At 40.5% G+C, this 21,597-nt stretch overlaps 1 protein-coding gene across 8 annotated transcripts in view; it reads left to right on the forward strand.

The window, feature by feature from the left end:
- usp2a (ubiquitin specific peptidase 2a) overlaps positions 1-21,597 on the forward strand; it is a 66,162-nt gene that overhangs the window by 25,201 nt on the left and 19,364 nt on the right. The window contains exon 1 of one of the 8 annotated variants that reach the window (XM_003459930.5): positions 328-875. The exons of 6 other annotated variants lie outside the window; for them this stretch is intronic. In XM_003459930.5, coding sequence (XP_003459978.2) covers positions 720-875 — 156 coding nt within the window. In that variant the 5' untranslated portion in view covers positions 328-719. Of the gene's footprint in view, positions 1-327; positions 876-21,597 lie in introns of those variants that run through there. One more of the 8 variants, XM_013267527.3, reaches the window with a different exon arrangement.

The raw sequence follows: 21,597 nt of genomic DNA on the forward strand, positions 1-21,597 counted from the left end.
AGCCGTTTTTTTTTTTTTTAGGACTGCACATGTTAATTTTAGAACTACTTGTCCCTGCCATCACATTAAGAGTGTATGCTGTCTTTCCCTTACAGCCGACGTTTCTTCCTCACTTTAGCTATTATCATACTGTTACACTGATTTTTATACAGTAATTGCCCTTATAGGTGACTTTTGTGTCGTGATCGAAATGGAGATGCGTAGTCTCCTTGGAGCACAGCGTTTAGTCCTTCAGACTGTAGCAGCAGCGCGGAGAAGGCTGGACTGACGTAGGCAGCACGGTTGGAGGCGGCCGCTGACGTTTGTTGTAGGCCGAATTTTTTTTTTTCACCCGAGTACAAAGGGGGCGGGCCTGCAGTCCGGTAAAACGGAATGGGAACACAATGTGCATTTATGTGCATTTACAGACTCACACCGCCGAATGGACCCTCACCTGCGCAGAACGACACAGCGGCCAGTTGCTCTTATAACACTCGGCTTCACCACGTGTTTGTCGCGTTTAGCGGGTTTATTGCAGTCTGTAGTAGCACAGCGTGGAACGAGAAACCACAGGTCGTCTATATCGATGAATGAATGACTACAAACAGAGAAAGCTGGTGAAACGTGTGATTGGCTTCCCTGAGATAGAAAGCTCATCATCTAGTCAGCGGGAGCGCTCGGAGATCTACGGCGTTGTCTGAGTAACTCCTACCGGTGATCGGTTTCATTCCTCCGCCAGCATGCCGAGCATGCGACAGTCCTACACGGTGACAGTTCCTGAGGAGCCGCCGGCCGCAGCTTTCCCGTTCCTAAAGCAGGAGATGCGAAGAAAAGGCAGCATGTCCGGGTCGGTGCTGGTGTCAACGTTCGTGGGGCTTATCATCAACCAAGCCAAGGTAAGAGACAGCGAGAGTGCCCGCTGTGATCTCTGAGCTCCGCCGGGGAGTGCATCACACCAAACTCCATTCAAAAATCTGACAATTTAACCGTTATATTTATTATGTTCTATTTGTAGAGCTTCAAAGGTTCCAGCTAAGATTGTATATTTGTCAGTGGTTTATATAATGTGAGTATAATAATAATATGTGGTATTTGATATGTATCTACTGCGGGATTCCACTGTAACAAACTGCAGAAAGTAAAACATACAATATATTTTTGTAAAGTTTAATATTATACTGAATGTATGAAATTCTCATTAATTTGCAAGTGTATATTTGATGTTTTATCATCATGTTTTATTATCTGTGTAAGTGCTGGGATGTGTTGGAGGGTTAATGATTCCCGTGGGAGGATTTCTCATTAAAATAGGCCACAGATGTTACTTCACTCCCGGTGTTATGCATGTTGTGAAAGATGAAGCAAGTTTAACGCTGAATGAATCATTTGCAGAGGTAAGCCGCTCTCTTAAGCCGAGCTGTACTCTGCTGTGCCAGGATCAGTAGGGCTGCACTGGCAGGTCACTGGTTATATAACCAGCGTTTAATCCCCCTCATACACTACAGCTGCTCTTACTATACTGCTCATATGAATCCCATTGTAGCGTTACAGTGGAGTTAAATGCAGGAATAAATCATTCTGGCTGACCTGTATGCATGCACCACAAAGTATAGAAGGAGGAGGTTGCCTCTGGCTGTTGTGGGTTCTATCACATGTAGGTGTGAGGAAAATTCTGACAGTCAGTTCAGTCTGTTGGAGAAAAAAGTGTGTGGTGTATACTTTCTACTCTAAATAGCTATTGATGTTTTCTCCTCAGCCAGTCATGTGATCACTGGCTGTGTTGTTTGCTCACCGAGTGGTCTTGTCAGTTTTCTTTGTGTATTGTTGTTTTTATAGTTGAAAAGTGTTCTCTATTTTGGATGAATGCAGCCAAAAACACAGTGTGTTTTATGCCAAGTGAAGAACTAAACAAATCCACTAAGCAAAAATGAACATAATCAATAACTAGAGTTTTAATACTGTCAGTGCAACAAACAGTACATGAGACACTGCCAGTGCTGTCATAATTGTCTTCAACCTTGGTGGATGAATGGAGATGTTAAAAAAAAAATGGTGCACATGCGCCATGCATAAAGTGAGATTAAAAAGTCGACTTGCCAACTGCCCTGATACAAGCAGAAGAGGAGTGACCTTTAGTGCTATGATGCTTGCTGCTGCTGGTGTGTGTCTGTGTGCATGTTCTTGGGCTGCAGCGTGGAGCGGCTCTGCTGTATGCCAGCTTCTGTTATGTAATGGCAAATCACATTAGAATACACTTTACAGCTGGCCCAGCCCGGCGCTCTGCCGCGCTCGTCTCTGTTGTCTGTTCCGCTGTCAGCATCCCACCTGCTCCTCCCGTCCTGGCCCTGTCCTTCAGCTCTGGCTCAGCACCTCCTCCGTCTCTGCAGACCACCGCTTGCACATGAATATGTCGTGCCCTTCTGCTGGTGTGTGAGTTTAAGAGTTGAGAAATGTGTGTCGGAGCATGCTGGAGTGTTTGCGTGAGCTTACAGTGGGTATGTGTGTTGTCATCTGTGATCATGCACATGTTTGTCCACTGCAGGCTCAGGGTGAACCAGCTGATAGATTAAAGGTTGCTTTCTACCACAGCTTACCAACTCATTCTCACTGAATTCCAACTTCAAAAGTTGTTTGTCGACAGCAAGTAATATCCAGCCACTTTGAAAACCATCATGTGTAAAATGTGATCACGAATCTGTCTTTTCAGAGAAGTGATAGTGTAATTCTGTGACTTCAGTTGCTAACAGTGATGTTGGTTTACTTTTTTAAATGAAACTCTGAGATCATGACTCACTGCTTTGTTTTCCATAAAGATTTTAATGGCAGGTAATCACCACTCTTAGTCAGGACCAGCTTGACAGCTTGAGCAGCAGCTCTTCTGTCTTTACAAGGAACAGAGCATCGTCTCTGTTCTGGCTCTGTGCTAACACAGTAACAGTCATCCACCCAGCAACACATGTTGGTTATGGGTGATGGGCAAACACAACCTCAACAACTGTAGACCCAAATGCTCGAAGTAGTTATGCAGATTAAACTTTGTAAACTTAATAAATTAAATATTTAGAATTTCTGTGATCATTATCTTTGTTTTTGATTTTATTAAACTCATGCTTTGATTACCTTGAATTATTATGGATTATAGACTGTAGTCAGTTTAATTAAGATGGACAGGAGTTATGGCTCGTTCATGCTCGTCATTCTCGCTCTCATGAATGGCACTGTACACCATAAGTGATGTCACATCTACTGCCACTGGTCATGTAGTTCTCAATATTGGTAACCTTGCAGTGGTGATACTGCTGCCACAGCCAGGTTGAAAACACTAGTGAACAATCATGCCAGGTTTTATTGGACAAGGGGGGGGTTACAGCAGTTTTACAATATATCAGTACAGAAGCCCAGATCAGATATTCACAGATTGTACTGAGGAGATGTTGCAGCTGCTTGAAAAGCTGAGATTTTCTAGAAATAACCTTTGTGATTTCTTTGCTTCCGCTTTCGACTTCTTAACGTCCTGTACCAGGTCAAGTTAAACATACTTAGTCTCAGTAAGGGAGAATATGTCATGTATATTTGAGTAAGTACACATGTGAAAGAAATATAGGTGAGTTTGCTTAATCTATCTCATGACTTTTAACATTTAGAGTTATATCGTGTGTTTGCATTTCAGCTTGTTTGTTGCATACATGAGTAACACGATGAGAATATATAAAGTATAATCATCATTACATTTCCTAAACCATCACTTTGGAATTGCAGTGTTTGTACACTCTTGCACTGCATGAAACAAAAGAATATGTAAAACCCCTTAGATCACAAACTCTTACCAATAATACATTTTTATATTATCACACTGTGATTTCAAAATCTTGAATAGATGCTCAAGATGTTTTAGGAGATGGAGGCTGGCATGGAGGCCCAGCCTTCAGGAGAATGTAAACACAGTGCTGCTAGCTGGTAGCTACCTTTGTTAGCATCTAGGGAGAATTTCTCTCCTGAATGTGAAACACACACAGTGGTGGAGGTTTGTGAAGATGAACAGAGCAGTTACATAAGAAGCGCTGCTTTATGGTCACATGCACTCTATTTGTTATGTACTCAGTTGTGGATTTTTGTGTGATACTCCCTGTGGGTGAAGACATCAAGGACCTTCTCTCAGGTTAAATCAAGAGGCAGGTCCAGAGGATTACAGGTTGTGTTTCTTTTTTTTCCTCTAAGAGAACCATTCTTTTCAGAAAGATCTCACTGTTTGTTTGCATAGAAATGTGTTTGTGTGTGTATGTATGTATGTGTGTGTGAGAGTCACTGAAACTGAGTCACTCTTCTCTGATGATTCGTCCCTCTATGTGCTTTTCAGAAGGGAGAAATAAATAAGCTGACTTTCTCTACATCTGTGCGCTCACACAGATGTAGAGAAAGTGAGCGAGAAAGTGAGCGTGGTGTGAGCGAGCACGTCATTCTCGCTCACACCAGAGAAACTGGACAGTAGCAGGAGAGGTATCACATGGAGAGAGATTGTTTACACAGAGTCAGGTCAGGACAGACTGTTCTGCTGCGCTCTCTCACGCCGCTTTGCCAGCCAATCAGTTGCTGACGTTCCGTACTGCCAGGTATACCAAGGCATCCTGCTGCTGGTGGTGTGAGGTTTAGTTTACAGCCCCAGCAGACACAGGCATGGCGGGGACAGGGGAAGAAAGTGGAGGGGTGGTGGCTGCAAGGAGACGTGTTGTCATTAGATATGAATCATCACGTTAATTTTGATTAAGTATTGGGATTCATAATGCTAAATCATAAATCATTTCATTATTGTTTTTCTTCCACTTTAGTGTTACAGCAAGCCACCTAAAGCTGAAAGTTGCCTCAGACTGTGTCATCCTTTGTTCTCACTGGTAGTGTCCTCAAAGGTGAACCCACCTGCTTGCTTGATAAGACTAGTTATGAGACTTCTGAGAGAACTTTTAATTCAAACATTTTAAAAGTGTTTTCTGCCCCTACTTGTTTTAGCTTTGTCCTGGTGTGACTTAGAGACATTGGGAGATACTGTGAATCATAAAGATGTTATTGAGTTGACTTTTTCACTGCCAGCTAGGGGTGGGCGGTATAAACAGTATACAGTAGAAACGATATAAATTTGGCCAGCGGTAGAGATTTTGACTATACCGCTCTACCGCGATAGCGCATGTTGATGGTGTCATCAAGCTGTGCGTTTTTTGGTTCAAACATCGCATCATCTGCAAATTATGCTGGGCGACAGTAATAGCAAAGAGACAAAACACGTTTTGGAATATGTGGAAAGCCAAAAACTGCGCTTCCTCCACTTCCGTACCATTGAATTATTAATGTTGAATTCTCTCACAGCTGCTCTATTCCCATGTTGTTGCAGTATATTAATGACTAACTTCGTATTGTGGATGGATTATCTCAGTTGTTCTCCTGACTGAAGGTTTGTCAGGGCTCTGTGTGCGGGCAGGTGGAGATGTGGATCCAGGTGCAGGACTCTGAGACGGAAATGTAACTGAAAACCACAGCTTTATTGCTGGCACCAACAAAACAGAAACAAAACATGAAGAGAACACTGAATACGGAGAACAGAAACACACAGGCATAATCTGATGGTACGACGCGACACCAAGCACGGGAAAACACAGGGCTTATATACACAGGGTGGTAATCAGGGAATGGGCAACAGGAGGGAGACACAGCTGGGAGAGATCAGGGCTAACGAGACAGGGGGAGCAAAGCTGCACACACTAACATAAGACAAAGACTTTCAGAATAAAACAAGAAACAAGAAACCACTAAACAAAGATGCAGACACGACACTGAGAGACAGACTAAACACTGAATAGAAACTGCAATACACATGAGAACCCAAAACCCTAAGAACTGATCCCTCACCAAGAATAACTGAAACAGATCTATAATGATAATAATAATAAACAAAGCACCAGAACATCAGAAAATAATCCATAATGCAAAAATAAACCAAAATATAAGAAACTCAAAATGCTGGGTCAACACTGACCCAGAACTGTGACAAGGTTGGTCCGTTTACAGCATCCTGCCATGCGATTGCATTTGTCCCTAACCATCAAAACCCTCCCGTTATTTTTATCGAGTGGAAAAAAGTTAGCGTTCATCCTCTAGCTTCACTGTTTATGTTATGCTAACCTAGCTGTGTTGCCAGCGATCACGTAGCATATCATTATATACCAGCTAGCTCAACTTCAGTAACCCTACAAACGTCACTGCTGTTTAGTTTTGTGTCTTCATTTATGTTGGAAGTGCTAGCAGAGCTGTACGTTTTAATGTTGTCAGAAATCTCTCAGTCAGAACATGGTATATCATGTTTAGGTGGAAACTAGCGAGCTAACTTCCTGCTAACTTGTAACTTCGTTTTAATCATGGATGCCTGGATGTTAAACTTGATTGTTACACCTGATAAAGCAGAAACGCTGATCATTTTATTAAAGATTAAAGAGTTTAGACAGTTTTTAACTCTCAGTGATGCTGCAGTGTTCGTTTGACTTTGGGACCTGCAGCGGACGGAGTTTTGGACCCAGATTACCCCACAAGGCTCCTGACTACGGTAGCCGTAATGCTCCGACAATCCATCAAGCGGTGCAGCTTCGTAGCTTGCCAAAGTCATACTAAAACATTTTTTGACAGATTTTTGAGCGCCTTGTACCACATAAAATCAGTTCGAGGTCAGTAAGTACAACCACAATTCATACATAGGGTGCACCGGATTATAATGAACACTGTCGATTTTTGAGAAAATTAAAGGATTTTAAGTTTTTCTTATATTGTGGAACATACTGTATACTGTACAGAAGAAAATAATATATCACGATATATATCGTTACCGCACATGCTTCAAATTATACCGCGATATGGATTTTTGGCCATATCGCCCAGCCCTACTGCCAGCCCACATTTCATTTCCTCTATTCTTCTACATGTGACAAAGCAAGCCTCAGCTAAGATAATCTGTATCTGTAGATAAACAGGAATGTTTATGTGAATAATTAATCCCCCACAAGTGATTAAAAGGAGTACATAACAACACTCCTTTAGCTCTGGCTATAACCTTTGCAAGGGACACACAGAATTTACATACACATATCTACATACAAATCAAAGGTTTTGCTGTAGTGTTCATATTGTTGTAACTTTTCCTGCAGTGTATACAGTGTTGTAACTTAACAATGAGAACAATGTTATATACATGCTAGACAGGAGACAATAGGAGTAGTTATTTTTATCCATAAAGAATTCCCAAATAGTTATTCCCTGATATTACCGGGGTATAATTGATATTTTTGTATAAATTTGTGTACTGCAAGAAGGTGACCCAGTTTCACTCTCTTCAGAGATGAAGACATACAGGGTAGAAAAATATCATCATTATGCAAACCCTCTCTTAATAGGGAGCAACTTCATCATTGTTAAAACACATATACTGACCATGTCTTACATTTATCATGTGGTCTTTGATATATTTTTTCTTGAATGCCTGTCAGAGGAGTAAAAATCTCTCTTTCTGTTGGTCACCTTCTGTCTTCCTATGAAGTCATTCTGGGAAGCAGAGCCAGAATCTGGGATTATTCATCCTTTCCATCCTCCTCACCTTGTTTTGACCCATTTTGCTCCCAAGCCACCCTCCTCTTCCCTACCCGGCAGTCCAAACATCTTTGAATTAATTGAGCATGGTGCATGGACAGATTTTACCTCCACCGAGCTGGGCTTGTGCCAAAATGCTCATTTCCTGTGTCTCTTATTCCCATGTCTAGGGAGCAGTCCTACCTGGCCTCTGGAATGCTTTTTAAAGTGGCCTCCCTGTTCCTGGTGCTTTTTAACATAAGAGGAGTAGGATTTCAGCTCCCCTGGTTGCCTGAGCTTCTTCTGACATTTATGAATAGAGCATTTATACAAAGTTATCCCTCTGGGTTGCGTCTGTTGTGCACAGTGTGCTCACATGGAACAACTGGGAATATGAGGAGTGGATTCATATTCTTTCCTGTGCCTGCTCTGTTTTTTTATCTCCGGTCTTCTGGTTTCTTTCTTTATTCTCATCCTTGTAGTCTTCACAGCACACTTTGGTTCTGTGATGAAATTCCCTGTTCTAGTTTGGTTCTTTACAAAAAGCAGGTGTGTCATTTTTACACCACCTTAATGTTTTTATCAAATACACCAGAGTAGTGCAGTGAATTTAGGATGACTCTATGTTGCTTAAAAGTATTCAGATTTTTTTAAAAAGTGAGAAAAGTCTAAATATATGTAAATATATGTCATTGACCTGTTCTCCCGAGGTCACTAGCTCCAAACTGGGCAAGCAAGAAACAAAAATCCAAGAGTACTGAGGGGGAGTGATGTGTGAGATGAATATATCGATTTAAATTATGATTATGGAGGTATGTAGATCTAGGGGATTTGCATCTTCAGGCTTGTTTTACTGTCATAAGTAGTTAGTGCTACAGCATAAGTGTGTGAAACAACCTGTAGTGTGTGTGTGTGTTGTAGCGTTAGAAAAAAAGAAAATTATGTGTGAAAATATCATTTATATTTGACTCAACAAATAGGGAGGAAGCAAGGTGGTCAGAAAATTCTACTCTATTTTCGACTGAATTAGTATTGTAGACTCCAGGTAATGTCACAGCTTGGTTTATCTCTTAACACTGTATGTTATGATATGTTTATAGGATGAGCACCTAACTGAGCATTTAGCTGCTTTGTTAATTGAATGCATACATCTGTGCATTTGGCCCCCTCGTCGGTTGTCTGCTTGTTAAACAGTGTAAATGAAACTGGTAGAGCCTTCCATGAGTGTAATCCCACACTCACAGCCTGTGCTGCTGTACAGTGCTCACAGAGAAGAATCGCTGAATTAGCAGAATTAGCAGAACGGGTGTAGCTGTCATTAAATTGGTCCTACAGGCTGGTATGATTCCTGCACTGTTACACACAAATGTTTAAAGGGTCCTGTTTCACACACTGTTTAGTCACTAAGATTCTAACTGCATTTTACACTGAGTCTGAAGTCAGGTTGTAGGATGAAAGAAAAATATTAGGCCTTTTCTGCACAGTATAATGCAGAATCATAGTATAATGCAAAGAGGTCAGTGCTCCGTGCTCGTTCACTGATATTTTGGAATTATCCTTTTGAATAATGGAGAGAGCAGAGAACCCTGCAATCCCCCCCAATCCAGTGTGATTTGGGAGATTTTCCTCAACAGTTCATAAAAGCTGCTTTACTCTGCCCTCTGGAGAGCTTCTGACTCACCCAAAATAATGTCATCAGCGTGGCTTTTAGTGGACAGCTTTACTGTCCCATAATGCACTAGACAAAGCCTTTAAAAGAACACGAGTTAGAATCTATGGAGGTCCAATGGGTTAAAAAAACAAACAAACAAAAAAACCCCAATATTCTTGTGAATAATCACAAGAATAAATTAAGGAAAAGCATTTAATTGAAGCAGAAATATCAAATAATTTAAGAAATTGGCTAATTACCATACAGTATTTTATCATTTTTATTAAACAACTTTATTTTATTACATATAGAAGGAATTTTCTTCCAAAATGTCATTTTAAAACAGTCTGGGGTTTTCCCCTGTGTTGTCACTTTTTACTATATGACTTAACCTCCCAGCCTTCTTACATGGTTCCTGCCTCTTTCCGATATTTTATGTTTCATGTAATATTTTCATCGAAAACACATATTAATTATTTTTGTTATTATCAGATGACAGGATTGAAACGCTGACTACCAAGACTAAATCACTTGTGTTTTCAGCTTCTAAAACTTGTCAAAAGGCACATCTGCTCCAAGTTATTCAAAGCCATTTCTCCCAGAAACACACACACACATACACACACACCTCACTCTCTCTCTGAGAGCGAGATCTCTCTATGCTCAGTCCTGTCACAGTGTCCTCTAGTTTTCTATTCTGCAAAAAAATAAATAAAAATAAAAACAGTGTTGCCACGGTGACAAAGCCAAGATGTTATTTCACTGTCATGAGGTGCACCGGGCTGGCCAAAGCATCAGCCAATTGTGAGTGGACAAGCAGCCGTTACTAAAAGCAAGGCAGCTATTTTTGGTAGTGACCGTGGCATTACTCAGCAGATGTCCACATTCCAGTTGTGTGTGTGTGCGTGTTATGAAATAAAATTTGCAGCAAGCAAAGAGGATTTGTCCTCCATCCTGTCATCACTGAGACAGTGGCAAAATCACAGCAGGAAGTGTGTGCATGTGTTTGTGTATTTATATTATATGGCCGTTGCTAATAAAATGTTCCAGTCACTAAAGAGGAATTTACAGAAAGGGGGATTTAGATAGCTGTAGTTAATTAAACTGCAGATATTTTCCCTTCCCCATCCTGTATGACTGTGTTATTGGTGAATTAGAGGCAGATGGCAGGGGTTTTTTTATATAAGAGCAGAGAGCTTCTCCTGTAAAAGCATCATAACAAGATGAGCTGGAGGCGCATGTTACTCGTGAACAAACAGAGTACACAATCATGTGAAGCTACAGAAGGCAGCAGAGCTCAGGGTGGGAGTAGTCACTTTGAGTTCTGTTGTCACATTCAGCATTCTTTCTCCCAGCATGCATTGCAAGTGAAGCTCTTCTGTGCAGAGCTGAAACAGCAAAAACTTCCATCAGCAGCTACAGTATTCTTATCATCAGTTTAATATGCACTATCAGTTATTTTCCCCCTATCAACAGTGACTCAAAGTGTGCAGAGTGTGTTTACAGCTCATTATAATGAACCCATGGAGAATTAAGACCAAAATAATGTAGCCATTGTTTAGATTTCTGGATTCCCTATTCAGTCTCAGTGGTCTCATTAAACTTGTTTCCAGTGCCAACGAGCAGCTGTTTCTGGGAAAAAAAGATCTGATGAACCTGCTTCACACTTTTTGCTATTTGCTGATGAACAAATCTATTTCTCAGGAGTTTGTTGGGGGGAAAAAACAGCGCTAAAAAGAAAGAAAAAGCAAAAGGACGGGCAATAATGGACTTGAATCTGTGAAGTAGGTAGAACATTGACACCATCTGAATCATAGTGTTACTGTAATGGATCTGCTGAATGTGTAAGTTAACACCATAATAATTTAAAGAGCATAGCCTCTGCTCATTTCCATCTCCATAGGTCTGTTCTTGGACTCTTAACACCGTAGCTTTACCTCATTCACAGTTCAGAATAAGCCCTACTTATTGTATACACTGAGCCTTGGTGCAGCCTCACCTCTAGCTTTCTTCTGATAGGTTGCACCTTATCAAGAGAGGGTGTATTAGATAGCTAGTCCCATTCACCTGTACCTGAAATGACTAAGTTCCAACTGTGACTTCATACATACTTTTTAGCCTCCTTTCAGAGCCTCTCAGAAAATGTCCTGCTCTGGTAGTAATGATGTTAAGCCTGTTGCCAGTTAAACCCTGACATTATGACTGTTAAGCCTGTTCACATGCGACTAGGGAGTGTTGATACCATTATGATTGGTCACTGGGTTCAGGAAGGTCATTAGGTACGTGATGTGTAAAGTGTGGTGACTCATGTATTGGTTGTCGGGTCAATTCCAGGGTGTCGTGGGGAAGTTGAACACGGGATTGAGTGTGCGTGAGTGATGAGCGGTCTCTGGCCTCTCAGGCATCATCTAGTCTGTGTTCAGACCCAGAGAGGAATTTGAAGACTTCAGCAACTGAAATAGGAGAACATCTAAAGTAACGAACTGTAAACACCACCTTTACCTGAAGTTTGACGTGTCCTGGACCAAATCAGTGAACGCTAACTCTCCTTCCCATGCAGCTTTTGATTTAATCACTAAACGGTTTGGTGAGCTTGCCTTCTATGCAATTTGGCTGATTTTCGTTGTGGTCCTGTTACATAGCACTCTCATTCACCACAGGTGAGGGTAACAGCCAGCACATGAGTACATACCCACAGCCATCAAAGCCCTGAATGGACAGGCTCCTGGGTATTTATCTGACCTCTTGCAGCCATTTGTGCCCTCTAGATCGCTTAGATCAAAAGATCTTTTATTTTTAGCCAGACCAAGGTGTAGGCTGGTTCACAGAGGCTATTGAGCGTTTGGGGTCGTAGCCCCTAAACTGTGGAATAATCTACCCCTACACAGCCTCCTACTGTTAGTCTTTTCCGATCTAATCTAAAAACACATTTGTATTGTGTTTGCCTTTTAATACAGTATGAGAGTTATTCGGTACTAGTTATTTTGTAATTCTGTACAGCAGGTCAACGTTGCTGTTGTAATCAAATGTCCTATATAAATTTTTAAAAAGCAGGAACTCCAGCAAATGGTAAATGGCCTGCATTTGTATAGCGCTTTTCTAGTCCATAGGACCCCAAAGCGCTTTACACTACATTCAGTCATTCACCCATTCACACACAGGCGATAGCAAGCTACATTGTAGCCACAGCTGCCTTGGGGCGCACTGACAGAGGCGAGGCTGCCAGACACAGGCGCCACCGGGCCCTCTGACCACCACCAGTAGGCAAACAGGGGTTAGTATCTTGCCCAAGGATATTTGGCATGCAGCCAGGATGCAGCCTGGGATCGAACCACCGACCTTCTGATTAGTGGCTGACCTGCTCTGCCACCTGAGCTACAGCCACCCCAACAGCTTTAATAATTGACCAACGCGTTTCGGCTTGTGGCCTTCATCAGGGTCATAGTAAAACATTGTAAAAAAATAGCTTAAATACAAGACAGGAAACAGAAAAAAATTCAAATTAACCAGTCAAAACTTCACAGATAGGTCAGCTGACATATCATAAGTAGGTATTGGTTCATTGGTTAGGTCACGCCCAAGTAGATGTTGGACTAGAACATTAATGATGAGGAAGAGAGGGGGGTGACATAACCTCCATATGTCTGAAAATAATACATGCATGAATAGCATAAGAAGGATACTATAAATATACACACAGGTCAAAAAAATAAATAAAAATAATTAAAGCTGCAAGCAGCGTTATGAGGGCCCTCGCACCCCAGCACGTCGAGCCAAGCCCAACTCCTAAAACCAGTGCGTCCGATCTGATGTCACATTGATGGAATTCATGCATTTAACCACCAGCTAACATTTCATCTAATTCAACCATTGTTATAGTCGTCCCACTAGGTGGCGCTCTAACCATTAGTGACAAACTCCACGTGCCGCCATGACCACCCCGTTTCTTTAACGTAAAAAGCTTCCCAATTTAACATCACAAAGGTCTTTAGATTCCACACACTGAAGATCGTGTCAATCTGATGAAATCCCTGGGAGGAGTTCGTCAAAGTACGGTGCCTGAAAAGAGGGGAAAATGTCGCCAAAATTACACATTCATTTTAAAATAGCTGACTTCCTGTTGGATTTGGGATATTGCTCCAAGAGACTTTTTTGTACATCTTGATATCTCCAATAAGCTTGCCAGGTTTCAAACTCATACATAAAACACAGAGCAGGGGCTGTTGTTTTGAAATTTTGTAGGGGGTGCTGTGGAGCCATTTTGCGCTGTTCAAGGAAAATGAACATATAAAAAGAAATCCCTCATCACATTAGAGGTGTGCGCCAAATTTCAAGACTTTTTAAACTTTCCAAACCCCTCAAAAGCCACTTCATCTTTCATGGTGAACTGCGTTGCCACCAGGGTGCGCCGTTCAGTTTATAGTCACAATTTTCTCACTGAAGCATCAACAGGGACTGATGGTGATATTCACCGCTTTTGAGGTGGCTACGATGAACCTGTGAAAATCAGTACAACAAAATGAAAGACATGACATTTCCTGGTGCCACTAGGTGGCGCTCTACGTATTCCTGACAATGGGCATATCAATCTGTTCAGGGCGGGTCTGACATCATCCCTGTAAAATCTGGTACTGATCAGATTGGATTTCATTGAGTTACACTAATTTGTTTCTTCATGGCGAGACCTCAATGTTCGCCATGCTGCTGGGGTCACACCCTTCAGCGAAAACTCACAGTTTTCTCTGTAACCCAAGACCAACTCCTTAAGGCTTTCCTGGAGAAATTTGAGGCTGCAGATGTCACCCATTACAATACTGTACCCCAAAGTGTAAAACATGACATTTCCTGTTCCCACTAGGTGGCGCTGTCCCTGGTGTCAAATATGGCAGTTGAAATATGTTCAGGGGTGGAGCCTTATCATATGTGTCCACTTTGGTCAAGGTCGGACAATGTATGACAGAACGAGAGGCAATAAGATTTTCATGGCGAGTCATCGAAATTCGCCGTGGCGCCACGGCCTCACAGTAACCCGAAAACTCAAAAGCTCCGCAATTTAACATGGCCCAGGTGTGTAGTTGACACTGACCAAATATGAAGCTTGTACGATGAAATTCCAATGAGGAGTTCGCAAAAGTTCAAGGCATGGAAATGGCAAAATTAGAGCCAAAATGTCACCTTCACTTCCAAATGGCGGACTTCCTGTTGGGTTTATGACATGGCAATAATAGACTTTTATGTGCGTCTCCGAACGTTAGATATGTGTTCCGAGTTTTATACATGTAGGTCATACCCATCTCGGGGGCTCGCGTTTCTCATTTTTCTAGGTGGCGCTACTGAGCCAATTTTCCCTGGACATGTCTACGGACATTAAAATACGTAAATTTTCACCAGACCTGACGGGTCTGCAAAATTTCATGAGTTTTCGAGCATGTTTAGGCCCTCAAAAGGCCGATTCATTTGCCGAAATAATAATAATAATAAGAAGAAGAAGAAGAAGAAACAGAGCAGATACAATAGGGCCTTCGCACTTTTGTGCTCGGGCCCTAATAATAATAATAATAATAAGAAGAAACAGAGCAGATACAATAGGGCCTTCGCACTTTTGTGCTCGGGCCCTTATAATAATAATAATAATAATATTAAGAAACAGAGCAGATACAATAGGGCCTTCGCACTCGAAGTGCTCGGGCCCTAATGATAAGAAACGGAGCAGATACAATAGGGCCTTCGCACTCTCGGTGCTCGGGCCCTAATAATAAACGGAGCAGATACAATAGGGCCTTCGCACTCTCAGTGCTCGGGCCCTAATAATAATAATAATAATAATAATAAACAGAGCAGATACAATAGGGCCTTCGCACTCTCGGTGCTCGGGCCCTAATAATAATAATAACTAGAAAGTGCATTTTCTGAAGAAACTGCAGTGTGAATGCTTGAATCTGAATGTATGCACTGAAATGAATTAATTGCTGAATTTAAGTTAAAAATGTTGAATGAGATGAAAAATACAGAAATTTTGCACCTGAAAACAAAAGTGCTGAACTGCTAAAAGCTGACAACCACACAGAAGAAGTTGGGAAATAGCTGAAAAGTTTTTAAATTAAAATAAAAAAACCCTAAGAAACGAGAAAAGAAAATTTAGAGCCAAAAAACATCTGAATGAATATTAAAAGTTCATATTCTTTGAATCACTGAATGACTAAAATGTGATCCCTCCACTTGGATGCACACAGTTTAAAACATTTGTATCTATGAGCTTTGAAAGACACGCTGTTGTAAAGAGAACAACGATGGCTTCGTTTTGAGGGTAAAATGATGGCTGTAGAGCAAACACTGTGGACACAGCAGCAGTTGAAAGAGAAGTGTTTGAGATGAATCTTGGCACAGTGAGAGAGAGCTCATTAGGCAGGCAGGTGTGAGCCTGGTTGCTATAGTGACTGCACCCAATGGCTCAGTACACACGCACACAGACATGCACCTCACTTTTGCTGCTTAAAATGAACAGAAAAGTCAAGCCGAAACAAATCGCTCCCAAATGAAAAGTACAGGTCCTATTGACAAAATTCTTTCACCGTGAGCGACAGCAATGTCCAGTCTACCTAATTCTCAGTTTTCATGCCTGTGGAGTTTATTATATGGACGTGGTGACAGTGTAAAAACACCATGCTCTTCTGATTTTCAAACGAACCTTCTGAGCCATTTTAACATTGGAGTCTATGGAGGAGTTGGAGGGAGGAGGCTGTGCTTTGGTGACATTTATGAAAGAACCATAACACCTAGTACAATAGTAAACACATTGGATGAAAGAGGACAGCGATGGCTACGTTTTGAGGGTAAAATCATACCTGTAGAGCAAACGCCGCGGAGACAGCAGCAGTTTTAAAAAATATTTTAGGATTAATTTTTTCGCTCCTCTCACTCTAGCAGTTGAGCTGTCTCACTCTAGCAGCAACATTCCGTCCCATACACACCCACTATAAACTCTGAAACGGCTGAGAAAACATCATGAAACTTAAACTGGAACTGAAGAAAAAGTATAAAAGATATTGAAAAGATAAATACAAGTTGAATAGTTGAATGTCTTGTCTTCGTTTTAAAGTTTGAATGGTGGCTCTATGTCAACGTATGTGGAAGTAGTAGGAGTTTAAAAATGAGTAAGTTGAATGAGGATTTGAAGGGTCTCCCCATTGAAATACATGGGAAATTTTTGTTGAAAAACGTTGAATAAAATTAAAAATATAAATGTTAAAAATGAGAAAAATAGAAGCAGTCATGTCCAAAAGAAGAGGAATCTAACGGTGTTTGAATGGTTTTTCTAAGTTGAACGGTTTTGAAGGAGTTAGATGCCAAAAAACGTACGGAATATGAAATAATAGATAACTAGAAAGTGCATTTTCTGAAGAAACTGCAGTGTGAATGCTTGAATCTGAATATATGCACTGAAATGAATTAATTGCTGAATTTTAAGTTAAAAATGTTGAATGAGATGAAAAATACAGAAATTTGCACCTGAAAACAAAAGTGCTGAACTGCTAAAAGCTGACAAGCACAGAGAAGAAGTTGGAAAATAGCTGAAAATGTTTTAAATGTAAATTAGAAAAACCTGAGTAATGAGAAAAGACTATTTAGAGTCAGAAAACATCTGAATGAATATTAAAAGTTCATATTCTTTGAATCACTGAATGACTAAAGTGTAATCCCTCCACTTGGATCCACACACTTTTAAAGGGTTACATCTCTGAGCTTTGAAGACATGCTGTTGGAAAGAGAACAACGATGGCTTCGTTTTGAGGGTAAAATGATGGCTGTAGAGCAAACACTGTGGACACAGCAGCAGTTGAAAGAGAAGTGTTTAAGATGAATATTGGCAGAGTGAGAGAGAGCTCGTTAGGCAGGCAGGCAGGTGTGAGCCTGGTTGCTATAGTGACTGCACCCAATGGCTCCATACACACGCACAGACATGCACCTCACTTTAGCTGCTTAAAATGAACAGAAAAGTCAGGCCGAAACAAATCGCTCCCAAATGAAAAGTACAGGTCCTATTGACGAAATTCTTTCACCGTGAGCGGCAGCAATGTCCAGTCTACCTAATTCTCAGTTTTCATGCCTGTGGAGTTTATTATATGGACGTGGTGACAGTGTAAAAACACCATGCTCTTCTGATTTTCAAACGAACCTTCTGAGCCATTTTAACATTGGAGTCTATGGAGGAGTTGGAGGGAGGAGGCTGTGCTTTGGTGACATTTATGAAAGAACCATAACACCTAGTACAATAGTAAACACATTGGATGAAAGAGTACAGCGATGGCTACGTTTTGAGGGTAAAATCATACCTGTAGAGCAAACACCGTGGACACAGCAGCAGTTTTAAAAAATATTTTAAGATTAATTTTTTTGCTCCTCTCACTCTAGCAGTTCAGCTGTCTCACTCTAGCCCCAACATTCCATCCCATACACACCCATTATAAACTCTGAAACGGCTGAAAAAACATCATGAAACTTAAATTGGAACTGAAGAAAAAGTATAATAGATATTGAAAAGATAAATACAAGTTGAATAGTTGAATGTCTTGTCTTCGTTTTAAAGTTTGAATGGTGGTTCTATGTCAACGTATGTGGAAGTAGATACAGTTTGAAAATGAGTAAGTTGAATGAGGATTTGAAGGGTCTCTCCATTGAAATACATGGGAAATTTTTGTTGAAAAAAGTGGAATAAAATTAAAAATATAAATGTTAAAAATGAGAAAAGTAGAAGCAGTCATGTCCAAAAGAAGAGGAATCTAATGGTGTTTGAATGGTTTTTCTAAGTTGAACGGTTTTGAAGGAGATAGATGCCAAAAAACGTACGGAATATGAAATAATAATAAAGACTAGAAAGTGCATTTTCTGAAGAAACTGCAGTGTGAATGCTTGAATCTGAATTATGCACTGAAATGAATTAATTGCTGAATTTTAAGTTAAAAATGTTGAATGAGATGAAAAATACAGAAATTTGCACCTGAAAACAAAAGTGCTGAACTGCTAAAAGCTGAAATCCACACAGAAGAAGTTGGAAAATAGCTGAAAATGTTTTAAATGCAAATTAGAAAAACCCAAGAAATGAGAAAAGACCATTTAGAATCAGAAAACATCTGAATGAATAATAAAGTTTCATATTTTTTGAATAACTGAATGACTAAAATGTGATCCCTCCACTTGGATCCACACAGTTTAAAAAGTTTGTATCTATGAGCTTTGAAAGACACGCTGTTGGAAAGAGAAGAACGATGGCGACGTTTTGAGGGTAAAATGATGGCTGTAGAGCAAACACTGTGGACACAGCAGCAGTTGAAAGAGAAGTGTTTAAGATGAATCTTGGCACAGTGAGAGAGAGAGCTCGTTAGGCAGGCAGGTGTGAGCCTGGTTGCTATAGTGACTGCATCCAATGGCTCCATACACACGCGCACAGACATGCACCTCACTTTTGCTGCTTAAAATGAACAGAAAAGTCAGCCCCAAACAAATCGCTCCCAAATGAAAAGTACAGGTCGTATTGACAAAATTCTTTCACCGTGAGCGCCAGCAATGTCCAGTGTACCAAATTCTCAGTTTTCATGCCTGTGGAGTTTATTATATGGACGTGGGCACAGTGTAAAGACAGCCTGCTCTTCTGATTTTCAAAGGAACTTTCTGAGCCATTTTAACATTGGAGTCTATGGAGGAGTTGGAGGGAGGAGGCTGTGCATTGGTGACATTTATGAAAGAACCATAACACCTAGTACAATAGTAAACACATTGGATGAAAGAGGACAGCGATGGCTACGTTTTGAGGGTAAAATCATACCTGTAGAGCAAACGCCGCAGACACAGCAGCAGTTTTAAAAAAGATTTTAAGATTAATTTTTTTGCTCCTCTCACTCTAGCAGTTGAGCTGTCTCACTCTAGCCCCAACATTCCGTCCCATACACACCCATTATAAACTCTGAAACGGCTGAAAAAACATCATGAAACTTAAACTGGAACTGAAGAAAAAGTATAACAGATATTGAAAAGATAAATACAAGTTGAATAGTTGAATGTCTTGTCTTCGTTTTAAAGTTTGAATGGTGGCTCTACGTCAATGTATGTGGAAGCAATAAGAGTTTAAAAATGAGTAAGTTGAAGGAGAATTTGAAGGGTCTCCCCATTGAAATACATGGGAAATTTTTGTTGAAAAAAGTTAAATAATTTTAAAAATATAAATGTTATAAATGAGAAAAATACAAGCAGTCATGTCCAAAAGAAGAGGAATCTAACGGTGTTTGAATGGTTTTTCTAAGTTGAGCGGTTTTGAAGGAATTAGATGCCAAAAAACGTACGGAATATATAATAATAATAATAAAGATTAGAAGAACAATACTGTGAATGCTTTTACAAGCATTCACACTAATTAGAAGAACAATACTGTGAATGCTTTTACAAGCATTCACACTAATAATAAAGATTAGAAGAACAATACTGTGAATGCTTTTACAAGCATTCACACTAATTACAACAACAATACTGTGAATGCTTTTACAAGCATTCACACTAACTAGAAAAATTTGCATTTCCTGCGAAAATGCAGTGTGGATGCTTTAAAGCTGAAGCTGTCTGCTGAAACTAGCTGAAAAAGCTGAAAAGTTGCAGAAATTGTAAAAACTTTGCAGAAGCAAAGGAACTTTGCTAAAATGTAGTAACTTAGCAGAACTGTAGTATCTTAGAGGAAACATAATACTTGGCAGAAATACAATAGCATAGCAGAACTTTGCAGAAATATTGTAACTTACCAGAAACATGATAACTTCTCAAAAATACAAGAATTTAGGAGAAATAGTATAAGATAACAGAAAGAATATATTTAGCCAAAAATACTTAAACATTACAGAAACACTATGATTTACAAAAATAGTACAACATAGCAGAAATGCTGTGATTTACCAGAGACACTGTGATGAACTATGAATATTGTAATTTTAAATGAATACTATGTTTTAGCACAAATACTGTAATTTGACAGAAATACTCTCATTTGGCAGAAATACTATGTTTCAGCAGAAATACTCTGGTTTAGCACAAATATTATAACATAGCAGAAATACCTCCAAAAGTTTTATCAGTTCATCTGGACGTAGCGTTTTGTGGGAGAAACGTTTCGTCACTCATCCAAGTGACTTCTTCAGTCTCAGCTGACTGCAGGTTTCCCCAAACCTTATAAACAGTACATTTGCATAATGACTGAAACCAGCCCACAGAAGGAACAATGGGCTGTGAGGTCAGTTCCTTAATCATAATTATGCAAATTCCCATGACCATTGATCAACAGTCACTGACCAAAACCCACTGATCAAAGACCACTGATCAATGGCCATGAGTACCATTCACAGAGAGTTGGGGAATGGCTGCAATCACAGCATTGTAAGATGGCGAAAGATGTACCCTTAGGCCCCCTCCTCGATTCAGAAATGGTCTTTCCCTTTTCACGTAAATGGCCTCCTTGACTCCGCGCTCAAACCAGCGTTCTTCCCTGTCCAGGATGTGTACATCCTCATCCTTGAAAGAGTGTCCACTGGCCTGTAGGTGTAAATAGACTGCAGAGTCCTGGCCTGACGAGGTTGCTCTTCTGTGTTGTGCCATCCGCTTCGCCAGAGGTTGTTTGGTTTCCCCGATGTATAAATCCTGGCAATCCTCCTGGCACTTAACAGCGTACACTATGTTACTCTGTTTGTGTTGGGGGACCCGATCCTTGGGGTGGACCAGTTTTTGGCACAGCGTGTTTTGGGGTTTAAAAGCCACAGAGACCCGGTGTTTCGAAAAATGCGTCTCAACTGCTCCGATACTCCTGACACATATGGGATCGCTACAGGTTTTCACCTGGGCAGCGGTTGTCCTTCTCTCCTGGATCGGCTGGAGCTTTCTTTGGGTGTCTTCCCAGCTTTGACAAAAGTCCAGCTGGGATAACCACATTTACTCAGGGCCTTCTTGATGTGCTGTTCTTCTGCCTCCCTGGCCGCTGTGTCTGTGGGGATGGTGTTCGCTCTGTGTTGTAGCGTCCTGATGACACCCAGTTTGTGCTCCAGTGGATGATAAGAGTCAAACCTTAGATACTGATCCGTATGTGTAGGTAGCAGAAATACAATTATATAGCAGAAATGCTATATTTAGAAAGAAAAACATAATATAGTAGAAATACTATGATTTAGCTGAAATACTGTAATCAGCACATATACTGTAACATGACAGAAATTCCTCCACTTAGTAGTAATACTATAACATAACACAAATGTTATGATTTGGCACAAAAACCATGATTTGGCAAAATACTATGATTTAGCAGAAATACTAAGATGTAGTAAAAGTACTTTGAT

The sequence above is a fragment of the Oreochromis niloticus genome, linkage group LG14 (assembly GCF_001858045.2).
Source record: "Oreochromis niloticus isolate F11D_XX linkage group LG14, O_niloticus_UMD_NMBU, whole genome shotgun sequence".
NCBI classification, from domain to species: domain Eukaryota; kingdom Metazoa; phylum Chordata; class Actinopteri; order Cichliformes; family Cichlidae; genus Oreochromis; species Oreochromis niloticus.